Consider the following 12,410-nt stretch of genomic DNA (forward strand, 5'->3'; position numbering starts at 1 on the left):
AACCCTATGAGAAGGAATGAGCTCTAGCCCCTATACACACTCATGAGCCATGCCACGTTTCTTGTCTGGAGAAAACTTTCTCATTGACTAAAACAGCCTGGCTTTGTGCTCATGGAAACCTTCCTTATACATATTGAGAGGTGGGGTGTGGCTGCCCCCCTTCTTAGTGAAAGTTACTGACATGACACTTTACATCGTCCAGGCTCAGGACTGTCCCCTGGTCGTTGTTGTTGTTGTGCTTGTGCTTCTTATCAGAGCACCGGCAGAGCCTGTACTTCACCACCTGGGAGAATGGACACACACACATCATGAATAATTGACTAGTGTTCACACAGTGGGTATGAGGAAAGGTCCAAATGGTTAAGACATCAAGTCAACCCTTGTAATGACCATGTAAAAAGGTTCACCTCATAAATGTAGTCAAACAGCTCCAGAATAGTGAGGATACTGGCACCAATAAAGAGGCCCATCTGACCACCAATGTCACCTTGAAAAGGATATACAGGCTTTATGGAAAGTAAGGTCATTATGATGAAGATATTCAAAGTACTAAGTCCTTGGGTTAATTTCTCTAAGTTTGAAACAGCACAGGAACTTCCACAGAGTTTGATGCAAAGTGTTTAATCAGAATCCACTACAAGAGGGTGATTCCTTTCAAACGTGAGAAATGTTCTCCGAACATTCTCTTTTATCTCAAAACCTTATCAGTTCTGTAAATTTGCTATTGGTACAATATTGTTTATCACAAATGCATAATTCATTTTACACTTTATTGGTCTCTCTTTCTAAAGGCTTCAGATTACAGGTGCATAGATAATTCATAATTTTTTTGTAGACCCGCTCTGACCTTGACGGCCAGTCACACTGGGCTCCGGGCCGTGGGTCATAAAATTGCCTCATTACTGCTGGGTTTTGTAGTTTTTCTATAGTAGGAGCCTGATCACATAGCCTTCTCTCACACCCAGCCCCAATCATCCAGAACACTTTTGGGCTTAATTTTCCTTATATATTTTAGGGGAAATACTAAACAGTCAATGGCTTTGCATCAGGCTTTTTCAGTATTGTAACATATAAAGGTATAAAAGTATAAAAGTGATTAAAGGCATATTTCAATCATATAATCCAAACACCATTCTTCATCTTTCATAATTAATCAAATAATAAACAGTGTGATATTATTCCACTTCAATTACACCAAAAATCTGTCATACATAGACTGAACTGACATACTGTACCTAAAAGTCCAGCTACTTCATAGGCCTTCTTTTGCTCAATCGTCTCATAGTTTAGAGCCTCAAAGAAGATATCCAGAACCAGAATATTGTCACTATGCAGAGGGGACCAAAAGATTAAAGGGGATGAGATGTCATGTAAAATGTCAAGACGTTTTCTGTCTTGTGTGGCATCCCTGGCTTACAGGTACTCTTTAACAAGTGGACTCACGCTATATATTGCTCTGACTTGTTGTACTTCTTGGCCAGGTACTTGGCAGAGGCCTTGCTGGGGATTTTGACAAAGGACAGCTCCTTGCTGAATCTGGTCATGTTGCATGGGGTCTCACACACGCAGAAGTCGTTGTCTCTCTCTACTAGGAAGTCTGGGGGAAAAAGAGCACGGTCACAGCATCAGTTGTTCCTGTCTGTCACAAGTCCACTTGTGAAATGTGGCTACATTTCAAGTGAAGTAAACCCCTTCAAGAGGAACCACTCTGCATAGTCACATGTTTCATGATGATCACTGATGTAACTGCCATACACTCAAAAACAGAACATGTGTGCATTTTTAAGTAAACTATTAGTGTGTTTTATGTGCTGTGGTGAACTGGCATTGCCTGCAGTTTTTTGTGTAATGGTGAGTATTTCTTTGTTACCAAGCGCAGGATCAGCACATTCTTTATAAAGCTCAGGGGTGCAGTACGGGGCATCTCCTACATGGCAAACAATACAAAAAGGTACATAATAAATCATTTTATTGCACAAAAGTTGCATACTTAAAAACTGCACACTTTCTTGCACAATTATTTTTTTTCTAGTTTGACCTCAGAGAGTCTCTTACCAGGCATGTGCACCATGCGACAGTTGCAGTTCTCCACCAGGTAGCGCGTCTCACAGTCGATGCGGCATGCTGTGATGCTGTATGTGTCAAAGAAGTCTGAATCCAGAGGAGTCACCTTACAGTCTCCCCAGGGAGGAGGCAGGTATATCAACTGAAACACACAATCACACATTCATACAACCCTCGACTCTACTTGAATTCTGACTACCTTTCAATTCCATTGACCTTCAGTCACCTCTCCTCTCGAATCTAAGATCAAATAAAGTTTTTCCAAGAACTTACCCGCTGCTCCTGGCAGGATACAAATGTCTGGAACCCAGGTGCCACTCCAAAGCCCAGCTGGTCGATGAAGGAAGGCTCGTCCTGACTGTGGATCTGAACTTTGACTCCAGCCTCAAACGAAGTCTCATCTGGGGAGTGGAGAACAGAGGCTCATTGCACCACACATACATGGGTTATTTAACTAACGAGAGCACTCACTCGCACAAACTGAGAGAGGGGTAGGTCTGTGTGATTGAACAACAGAAAAGTGTCAGCTGGGTAATGGACTGCATGCATAGAGAGACTGAGAGAAGAGACAGCTGAATAAACAGTGTTGGGTTCTCTCACCTGTCTCTCCCCACACCGGAAGATATTCATCCTGCTGAATGTCCAGCATGAGCTCCAGCCCATTACCCATACCCCCCTTGGTTGTGATGAGTGGAGAGCGACCATCCCCCCCTGCGTTAAAGGTGTAACACTTCCCATAGCGAGTGAAGACCTGAGGAGACACATCAGTTACTCATCTCAAATGTAAATGCTGCATGTCCTTCTTTATCCTTGTCATCCCTTAACCCACTGTGATTTTTAACTACAATTTTCCACTGGGTGTCAGTGTTAGTCTAGGCTGGAGTTGTGGACTTGGCTCCAACCCTGAGAGGAGAGTGTGTGTGTGTGTGTGTGTGTGTGTGTGTGTGTGGGGGGGGGGGGGGTTAGTCCTGGGTTTAGGGTTAAACAAAAGGTGCACTCAGGTGAAAGAGACCAGCAGTCTGTGAATCATCATCCTGTCACAAGCTCTTATAAAAGCCTGCCATTACTATGGAGACATAGCATCTCTTCTAAGAGCTGCACTCTCTTCTGTAAACACAAGTGTTTCTGCTCACAATTTAGAGAGCACTCACAATCAGTTTGGATCTGCTGGTGTGATTATTCCACCAGGGTAACACTTTATAATACGTCAACGCTTTTTGGAATTTACAAAGTGTTAACTAATAGTTAGTTAATCCTTTATAAAACATTTTGAAACATTAAAAATACATTATTAAATAGTTAATAAGCTTATTATTAAACACTATGTTGATCAACAACACTGTTAAAAATTATGGATTTTATTCATAATACAATTCATAAGGTGTTTGATAACTGCATTATCATACTTTATAGACAGCTTGTTAATATAGTTGCAAACCAGTAGTTTAAAAGGTGTTAATGGTACATGAGCTGGTATAGAAAGCATTAGCAAATGGTGAACAAACCATTTACATTACCTTTATAAAGCATGAGTAAATAACTAACAACATATTTACTTATGTCTTTAATTAATGTATGCCAAGTCAAATACAGGATGTACACTATGCTTTGCAGATATCTTAACAACTATTTTATAAAGACTTACTAATGATGCAACTTCTGATTAGTAATGGAAGTTATAAAGCATTTACTAACTGTTAGTTATGGCTTTTGCGTGACCTAATCTAAAGTGTGAACTATTTATGCCTTATTAAGCATTTATAGAAAGACTATAGGCCTATAGATGTTTGTTTTTGTTTTTTAGAAGAAATAGCTGTTAATTTATTTACCTGGGTAATAAAATAGTATTTTATTTCCATTAAGAAGCAATACAGTAGAATTGGTATAAAAGTTGGTTACCCAAAGCTGTATTTTATTTTCCAAAAATGGCTGTAATAAACTGGAAATGTTTAGCTACTCCTCAACAGGTCTGCAAACGCCTTTGAAAGCAGAGATTTGTTAAAACGTTCAAATCGTTTTAACAAATTGAGGCGACAAAGCGTTTGCTGACCTGTCGAAGAGTAAACATTTGGTTTCTTATATACTACAACAATACGGGAAGATCCCAAATCAAACACGGCGAATCTAGAGCAGACGCCATCTTGTCAGAGCAATCAGCTGCACTTGTACTGGTGACGTCACTACATCTCCAAGGCAACATATCAACAACTCTTTTGAGAACGTCTTCTGAACCAATAAGAACAGCATATTGGTTCAATTGCAACAACAGTACGAGCGTTCTGATTGGCTAATGGGTAGTCATGCCAGCCGCGTATTAAGTCTTTATATATATCTATGCGCGTATTGACCTCATCTGCGGTCTGATACGTGTTCTTATTGCCCTCCGCTGATGTCATCTTCAAAATGAGCGAGATCGAAAAGTTTTACTTACCAGATGACAGTGAAGACATCAACAGCGACGAGGAAATTCTTAACTTTCTAAAAGAGCAGACAAGTGTGAACACAGAGAGATAAACGACAAGCGCTAGGCAGATTGCTAGGTTTGGTTGCTCATATTTCAGATTGGTTGCTAGGTGCTAACACCTGAAACACACCGTGAGAAGACTTGAGTAGAGCTGGACAAAACGACATGTTTTAAATGAAAAGAGCTAAAAATGCCATATAATAAACAACTTACTAACCTCGACCGTTCGGTCATGCCGGGAAATATCAAACTGAGGTTTTAACGTATCGACCGCTGTCACTCTCGGCTACTGTAGTAGCGTTAGAGCTAAGTAGTTAGTAAGACACATGCCTGTCATTACTTAAATAAAATAGTAATTTTGTGTATCACATTGTGTTGTGTCTGTTTCCTTTTGAGAAACGTATGTTCAGCCTTTGTGAATGTGAGGTTCGAGAATGGACAAGAATACCTTAAGAAATAACTTATAAATGTTTAATAAGGCATAGATAGTTCACACTTTAGATTAGGTCACGCAACAGCCTTAACTAACAGTTAGTGAATGCTTTATAACTTCCATTACTAATCAGAAGTTGCATCATTAGTAAGTCTTTATAAAATAGTTGTTAAGATATCTGCTAAGTATTGGTGTACATAATGTATTCTACTTGGCGTACATTAATTAAAGACATAAGTAAATATGTTGTTAGTTATTTACTCATGCTTTGTAAAGGTAATGTAAATGGTTTGTTCACCATTTGCTAATGCTTTCTATAGCAGCTCATGTACCACTAACACCTTTTAAACTACTGGTTTGCAACTATATTAACAAGCTGTCTATAAAGTATGATAATGCAGTTATCAAACACCTTATGAATTGTATTATGAATAAAATCTATAATATTTAAAAGTGTTTATTAATGATCAACATAGTGTTTAATAATAAGATTATTAACTATTTAATAATGTATTGTTAATGTTTCAAAATGTTTTATAAAGAATTAACTAACTATTAGTTGACACTTAGTAAATGCCAAAAAGCGTTGACTTATTATAAAGTGTTACCTTTCACCAGTGTCCAATTCTGTAGACTTTCAGTTGCGCAGCAGTCCTAGTAGTTCGTTTCTATATTATGTGTTTTTTTATTAGCAATGATGTCTCTAAAAGCTGGAAACAACCTAAATGGGGATGCTGTGATCAACATGTACACTTAGTCACGACAGATTCATCTTTGATTGGCACATTACCCCCATCAGACCATGCACCATGAGATGTGTGATTTGAGTCATGCAGCCCATCCAGGGAGAAGGATACAGCGGAGAGAAGGAGAGCTCCGGAGGAAGGGTGGGGGGGTATGTGTGTGTGAGAGTGTGAGTGTGGTAAAGAGAAAAAGAAATGGATATAGGTAAAAGTGAAGAGGTAGAAATTGAGTTTTGTTGCTGCTGCTGGAAGCGAGCTATTGCTCAGTGTTATGGCACATCATGACATATGTGTGATTAGAGAGAAGCAGCGAGCGGCGTGGCTGCAGACAGAGTTTAGGCTCTGCCAAGGGCAGCTGTATATCTCAGTCATTCATCACCCACAGTCAGAGGGAGGGGGGGTCTGGGGGCAGGCCTGCTGGTCATGGCCTTCCTCCGTACTATGGCTGCTTCCTCTGGGAACAACAAAGCACAACTCTCCCAGTCAAATGGATTATGATGACTTTCTTATCGCTCTCATTTTCAGTCCAAAGAAAATGATTATGACTGTGTCTCAATTAGATTGAGGATTAGGTTCTAATGAGTTTTCTTTCCCATACCCTCCAGCCTTCCTCTCTTTGAATTGACAGCCATTCACTTGTTCATTTTCTCATCACTAATGTAACTGTGATTGGCATTGTCACAGACACAGGATAAAGAGCCTTATGGCAGAGCTATGTGCCTGCTCTTTATAAATACATAATATTTGAAGGCATGACATACAAGATCATGCACTTTGTCTGCTTTCTATAAATATCAGAATCAATGAATTAATATTATATCTGTCAGCCCTTGTATGCATGCCACATACAGTATGTTTAACATTTGTACTGTTACTGATTTATTAATGAAGTGTGTTTTTGTGAAGCTGTTTTTACAGTCACAGTTGGAACCTGGGTGATGTTCTGTGATTGCATGGAGCAGGGGTGAATGGACAGAGAGAGGTATGCCGATGCCTTAGCGCACTATAGCAACGCAGCCTTCTCCAGCCCTCATCAGAAAGGGCTCAGTGTTCCAGAGAGACTTTCAAAAGCAAAGGTGTGAAGAAGAGGGATGGAAACATGGAGGTTTATTTGTGGGGCACTGAGCAGTGTGGCTCCTGTTGCTTTCTACCAGGGTAGTTATCATCTTAATGAACCTGGGTGGTGCAGCTTCTCCCTCTCTTCCTCTTGAAATCACTTTCTTTCCCTAACTCTCCCACATGCACTCTCTCTCTCTCTCTCTCTCTCTCTCTCTCTCTCTCTCTCTCTCTCTCTCTCTCTCTCTCTCTCTCTCTCTCTCGGTGCAACTCTGTCTTTGTGTAACTCCCTCTCTTTCTTCCTCTCTCTCTCTTGTTGGCACTTCACTGAAGTGACTACTTTGCAAAATAATCAATCCTCTTTTGCCAGCCCCAAACATCAAATGCACATCTTAAGGAGTTTGCCCAGACTATAATCTTTAGAGCTCTCCAATCAATCAAACTGTCACTCATAGTGAGTTTCCCACCATAGGAAAGCACTCAGCACTCTCCAGAAAATGAATCATTATGCAAGTCGCTGTGTATGTTGCTCGTAACCACCCCAGCATGTAAAACAACCCCTAAATCACAGGTCCATACACACTGTCCCACACCCGTAAGGCAGGTCTAATAAACCCCTGCAATCTCTAAGCTGTTAAAGAACCCTCAGCGGGGTGAATACAATCCATTAGCGCTCTGTTGTTTTACAGCTGATCCAAGACATAAAACAATGCCTGTGAAGTGCAAACACTCGCCCAGTTGTTATGTTGGCCTCCTGAACCCAGTAGCACAGTGAGCGATATTTAAAAGCCGCCGCAGCCATGCAACATTGGTCGACTGTGCTGCTGTTCCAGTCTTCCTTTTAGAAAATCATTGTATCAACGTTCTTTTAATTTCATAAATTCACTTTCCTTCATGGCCAACCTTGAAGCATTCCTAAAACTTTTTATGAAGTTCAATAGAAAGGCACACACCAGTGTTGACTGAATGTTGTGGAGAAGAGCGATTACACTGCAAAAGCTTACTGAGTCCAATCAGTGATGTCAGAAAAGAGGTAACAGCAACAGAGGTGCAACTCAGCCACCGTCTCTCCTCTGGTGTCACTTCTGTCCTGATATTGACCGTTTCAGGGAAGCGCTGACTCACCAAGTTAATGACAAGCTCTGGATCAAATTGAAGGACCATACCAAAGAGAAAACTTTGAAGTCCCTAGCTTGAAGATGATGTGCATGTGTTGTGTGCATGTCTGTGTGTGTGTGATTTCATGTGTGATGTATTTGTGTGTGCTTGTGTCAAATGGTGTTTGAATGCATTGTAATGAGGCTGAATAACAATGGCTAGTCAAAATTGGTCAGCATACCAAAGTAGCAGTTCTGTACTGTCAAGATGGAAAAGAATAAGTGAACCGAGGTCATCATGAAGAGCATGGGGAAGAAGGTCAAAGAAATGGCTGCCACAAGTGTGTTACTTAATGTTTTCTCAGACACTAGGGAGAAGTCTATGCCCTGTTCTATCTCTTGCCACATGCTTGTACACACAAGATAGAATGGATGGATACAAAACACTAGACACAATTGCAGTCAAAATATTTAAATGTCAGATCATTTTAAGTCATACATTAAAGTAATATACGTTGAAACATTAGTCTTTGTTCACAGTCTAGACTTTCTTATTTGTCATCACGTCCTTGTGGTGTTTGAATAACAGCCAGCATTGTCCAGAGGTCATAGCTAGAATAATGAGAAAGAATTGATCACCCAATAACATCCACTTTCAAAGTCTTTAGAGTGAAGTAGCACCTTGAGCCCTCGCAAGCTGTGGACGGGCTCTGTAATGATCTGTTTATGGGCAGGGACAGCTAGTCCTCAGGCATCATTGGCAATGAAGGAGAGGAGGAGCGGGCGACTTGCACTTTTCCACCTTAGCCTGTAGGCACATGAGATCGTTCACAAACGTATCATTTCATCACCTGAAATTTCAGTTAAAACCTAATATAACATTTGCAGTCAAAATGACAGTCACTTTCTGTCCATGTTTCTGATTTTATCTCCCCCACTGGTTCATTAGGACACCAATTGGTTCTATGAAAAAAAACTTTCATCTATTGTCCAAAGATGTACAATTTCATATTCTCATCCAAATATCTAACACAACCATCTGCCAAACAATGAGAGCATTTCTTTCTCTTCATTTCTCCCTTCCTCCCTCCATCCGTCTCCCCCGGTGGTGTTTTATTCCCAGCAGACTCCTCTCCATCTCCTCCTGCATTCTGCTCCCCTCCTCCCTCTTGCTCAGCTTGATGAATATTTTACAGGGCAGCAGACGGGGCTCTCCTCTTATCCCACTGTCAGACACTGGCCTGGATCTCACTACTGTTCAGTACCCATCACCTTCAGAGACCATAGCATCAAAGCAAAAGAGAAGAAGAAACAAAGAGAGAGAGAGAGATAGAAAGAGAGAGCTAGAGAGAGCGAGAGAGAGCGAAATAGAGAGAGAGGAGGTTGGCTAGAGCTTCTACTCAGAGCCAATACAAACACTGGAGATACAAAACAACGTTCAGGGAAGTAAATAAACAATGACTGTCTGTGGGGGCAACTAACTGGTGGTCTAAATCAATCCCTGTTTTCTGTGTTAGGAGGAAATTGCCCACATAGCTGAAAAAAGGCAAGCCTTTCAAGATGGAGGAAAAAGCAGTCTAGTCCCTGCTACCCCCCACCTTCTACGGATGTTTACGAAAATGGAGAGTGAATAAAATATCTCCATATTAAACAAGACTATTCTAAATAACCATACAGAATGGCTCTTTTATAGAGATGCTCCCCCTGGTGAATAATGAAAGGATGCTTGTGGTTCCCCTGACTGAAATGTGTTTGGATTGCTGCTTCACTTCCTGTCAGAGTCATGCAATTTTCTATACAATATCTCTCAGGCAGCAGTCAACCCATAATTCTCCTCAGAGTGAGCAAAATGAGACTTGAGTGAGGTGGTAAATAGCATCTCTGGGGACTCAGCTTTTTCCTGTCACACATTCTTAGTGTAGAAACTGAGACTCAGTTGTCTGCAGTCTGCACTGACACCAACACAACTGAACATCAACACTGTTCTCATAATATCAAATAGGTACATCTTTTAGTCTGTAATGTACAGAGTAGAAAACACAATGAACGACAGAGTTCCCATTTACATCAGTGGCACTGTCATCACTGCTGATGCCTTGGATGTACTGTACACCCCTGCAGACTGAGGCCTCGCTGTCTTCATTAACATCTACTGTACTAATGGCCCTTCTGGCTGCTGATGAAAGAGTGGCAGACACACCTGGACAGAGCCCATCTCAACAGATAGCTGTTAACTCCAGTGTGCATCACCCCCTCTTAGAGAGCAGCTGTGTACACATCAATGGGTAAACAGCCAGAGGGAAAGTCATACAGGGTGGGTGGGCAGAGGGCTGCAGCGCAGAGTCTCAGCAGGACCACCTTCCACGGTCTCATTCCTTCTTGGATTGACTGCATGTAGACTTGATCTTAGAAATTGGACATTCATTGAAGTGAATTGATTTGGGTTAAGGTAAAACAAGTGGGAAATCTATGGTTATCATGTGTTTTCTAAAACATAATTTATATCCATTTAAAGTCCCATAAGTCACGCTGTAGCTTGGTGAATGTTCATAACATGGCTTGGAAGAGTGTTAGACATCTTGTGTTCTAGATGTTAAGTGGTCTGGAGCCCCTTTATGTGGATAATAAGTGGTTTTCCAGCCTATGACACATAGTCCCCGGCCTTCTGAGTCAACAGGTTGCTTGTGTCACAGTTCCTGCTAATAAGCTGGGAGGTGAGATGAGGATGTGTTTTTGAATAATGATGAAGTATGTGTGCATGTGTGTGTGCATGTGGGTGAATAATTGCCAGGTAAAATCATAGTGGAATGGGAGCACATTCTGATCAGTCAAACAGTGATACGAAGCATTTCAATTTCAAGCCAATGATTGGACATTGTGAAGTCATTTGAATTCATGCATTCCGCCTATGTCTTCCTTTTTGAATTTGTGCTCACTCAAATCGAAAGCTACTCCATTTCCTTAGTGATAGAATCAGTCTCATTATTTCATGCGTATTTGCCTTTAGTTGCTTTTTATGATATCTAAGGGTAAATGAGTAGAATCAAATTCAATCGTCCAGGATTCCCCACACATGAGCAGTTCTCTGTTTCTAATTTTTGTTTGGAGGCTCTTTGTTGCCCTCTTTGTTGCTATGCTTCAGAGACGCCACATCAATAAGTCAGGGTGACTAACCTCTACATATGGTCAAGGTATCTACACATCTGCTCTCAGAGACAAGGGAGGCCAAGGCAATCCTCCCCTCCTCCAAAATCCAATGGTCTGCAGCCAAGGACCAGTCGGCCAGACAGCCAGCCAGCCCAAAGTCTGGTTCTCAGACACATAACATCACCAGTGACAAGAGGCATGAGTCAGACTGTTCATAAATAAGGAAACATCTAAACTCAGGAGTCACAGTGTTGGTGACATCAAACCATGGTCCCCGAAATTAAAACACTCTACTACAGGGATTGAACAAACTGTGGATGGCAAGCTTTTCTTTTATGTAACATCATCATCCTTTTGACACCACAGCGATGGCCACCACTACAAAACAACAACTAGAGGATATGGGTCCAGCGTCATTTAACAAACTCATTACCATGGCTCCTGTTGCTTTTGGTGCAGTCTGGAGGGCGAGAAATCTGTCAGAAGGGGGGAAACGCGCTAGCAGCTTTTCCCCCAGAGTGAACCTCTCCGGTGTGACAAATTTCACCCTCTACTCCCTCTGGGAGAAATCCGCTGAGGTTTCAGATTTCCCAGGCTGTCGCATGGAGCTCCTGAGCACACCAGGATTAATTCATTTCCAGATAGCTCATGTAAGCAAATCTGACTCCCAAGCAGGCTGCATTTACATCGTCCCTACATGCTGAATGGCAGAGCAACTTGAAGCTGAGGTTCAATTTGAAAGGCAAGATAACCCTTTATGCCTGGGTACTCCTAGACTACCAAGAGGACACGTGAGGATGGACATCCAAGATAATTGAACTCACGGCATGGTAATAGAGGAATTACTGGATTTGCAATTCCATGTCTGGCCACTGGAAAGTAAATAAAGTGATGTCTGAACCAAATGGAAAGTGTACCTCCCTCTGTTTCCCCCTCTGTGCATTACTGTTTGATACACAATGGTTCAGCTTGAGCACAAACGGTAAGTTAAACAGAGGATCAATACTTTTTCCTTGGCTCGCTCAGTCTGTGTGTGTGTGTGTGTCTATGTGTGTGTGAGTTGGTGTGTGTGTCTGGTTAGCGGGGATGTTGTTTGGCTGTGAGGGCTCCAGACAGGCCCAGAGAAATGAACGCTCAGAGCTCTGCCTCTCTGCCTCTCTGCCTCCCTGCTGTGCCCTGCCAGAGAGAAAAGGACAGCAGGCGATGACAACCACCGCAGGGGACACTGCACACATGCATAAATACACACACACATACACACACACACACATACACACACCTGCGCAAACAGACACAAGTAGTCACTATCTTGCTCACTTGGTCACAAATGAGCACTGCCGGATACACATGCTGGTATAGGGCCATGGGTCCAGGCTAAAAATCTAATCAGGACAATTTTGTCTGCC

The 12,410-nt window shown here is 41.7% G+C and overlaps 1 protein-coding gene across 1 annotated transcript in view; it reads right to left on the reverse strand.

Moving 5' to 3' along the window:
* LOC134018927 (acid-sensing ion channel 1-like) overlaps window positions 1-12,410 on the reverse strand; it is a 29,778-nt gene that overhangs the window by 1,626 nt on the left and 15,742 nt on the right. The window contains exons 3-10 of the mRNA XM_062459299.1: window positions 2,665-2,815; window positions 2,338-2,465; window positions 2,056-2,206; window positions 1,871-1,927; window positions 1,444-1,597; window positions 1,236-1,327; window positions 408-487; window positions 182-283 (exon numbers count right to left, since the gene is read on the reverse strand). Of these exons, the coding sequence (XP_062315283.1) occupies window positions 182-283; window positions 408-487; window positions 1,236-1,327; window positions 1,444-1,597; window positions 1,871-1,927; window positions 2,056-2,206; window positions 2,338-2,465; window positions 2,665-2,815 (915 nt within the window). The remainder of the gene's footprint in view (window positions 1-181; window positions 284-407; window positions 488-1,235; window positions 1,328-1,443; window positions 1,598-1,870; window positions 1,928-2,055; window positions 2,207-2,337; window positions 2,466-2,664; window positions 2,816-12,410) is intronic.

The sequence above is a fragment of the Osmerus eperlanus genome, chromosome 4, assembly GCF_963692335.1.
Source record: "Osmerus eperlanus chromosome 4, fOsmEpe2.1, whole genome shotgun sequence".
Taxonomy (NCBI): Eukaryota; Metazoa; Chordata; class Actinopteri; order Osmeriformes; family Osmeridae; genus Osmerus; species Osmerus eperlanus.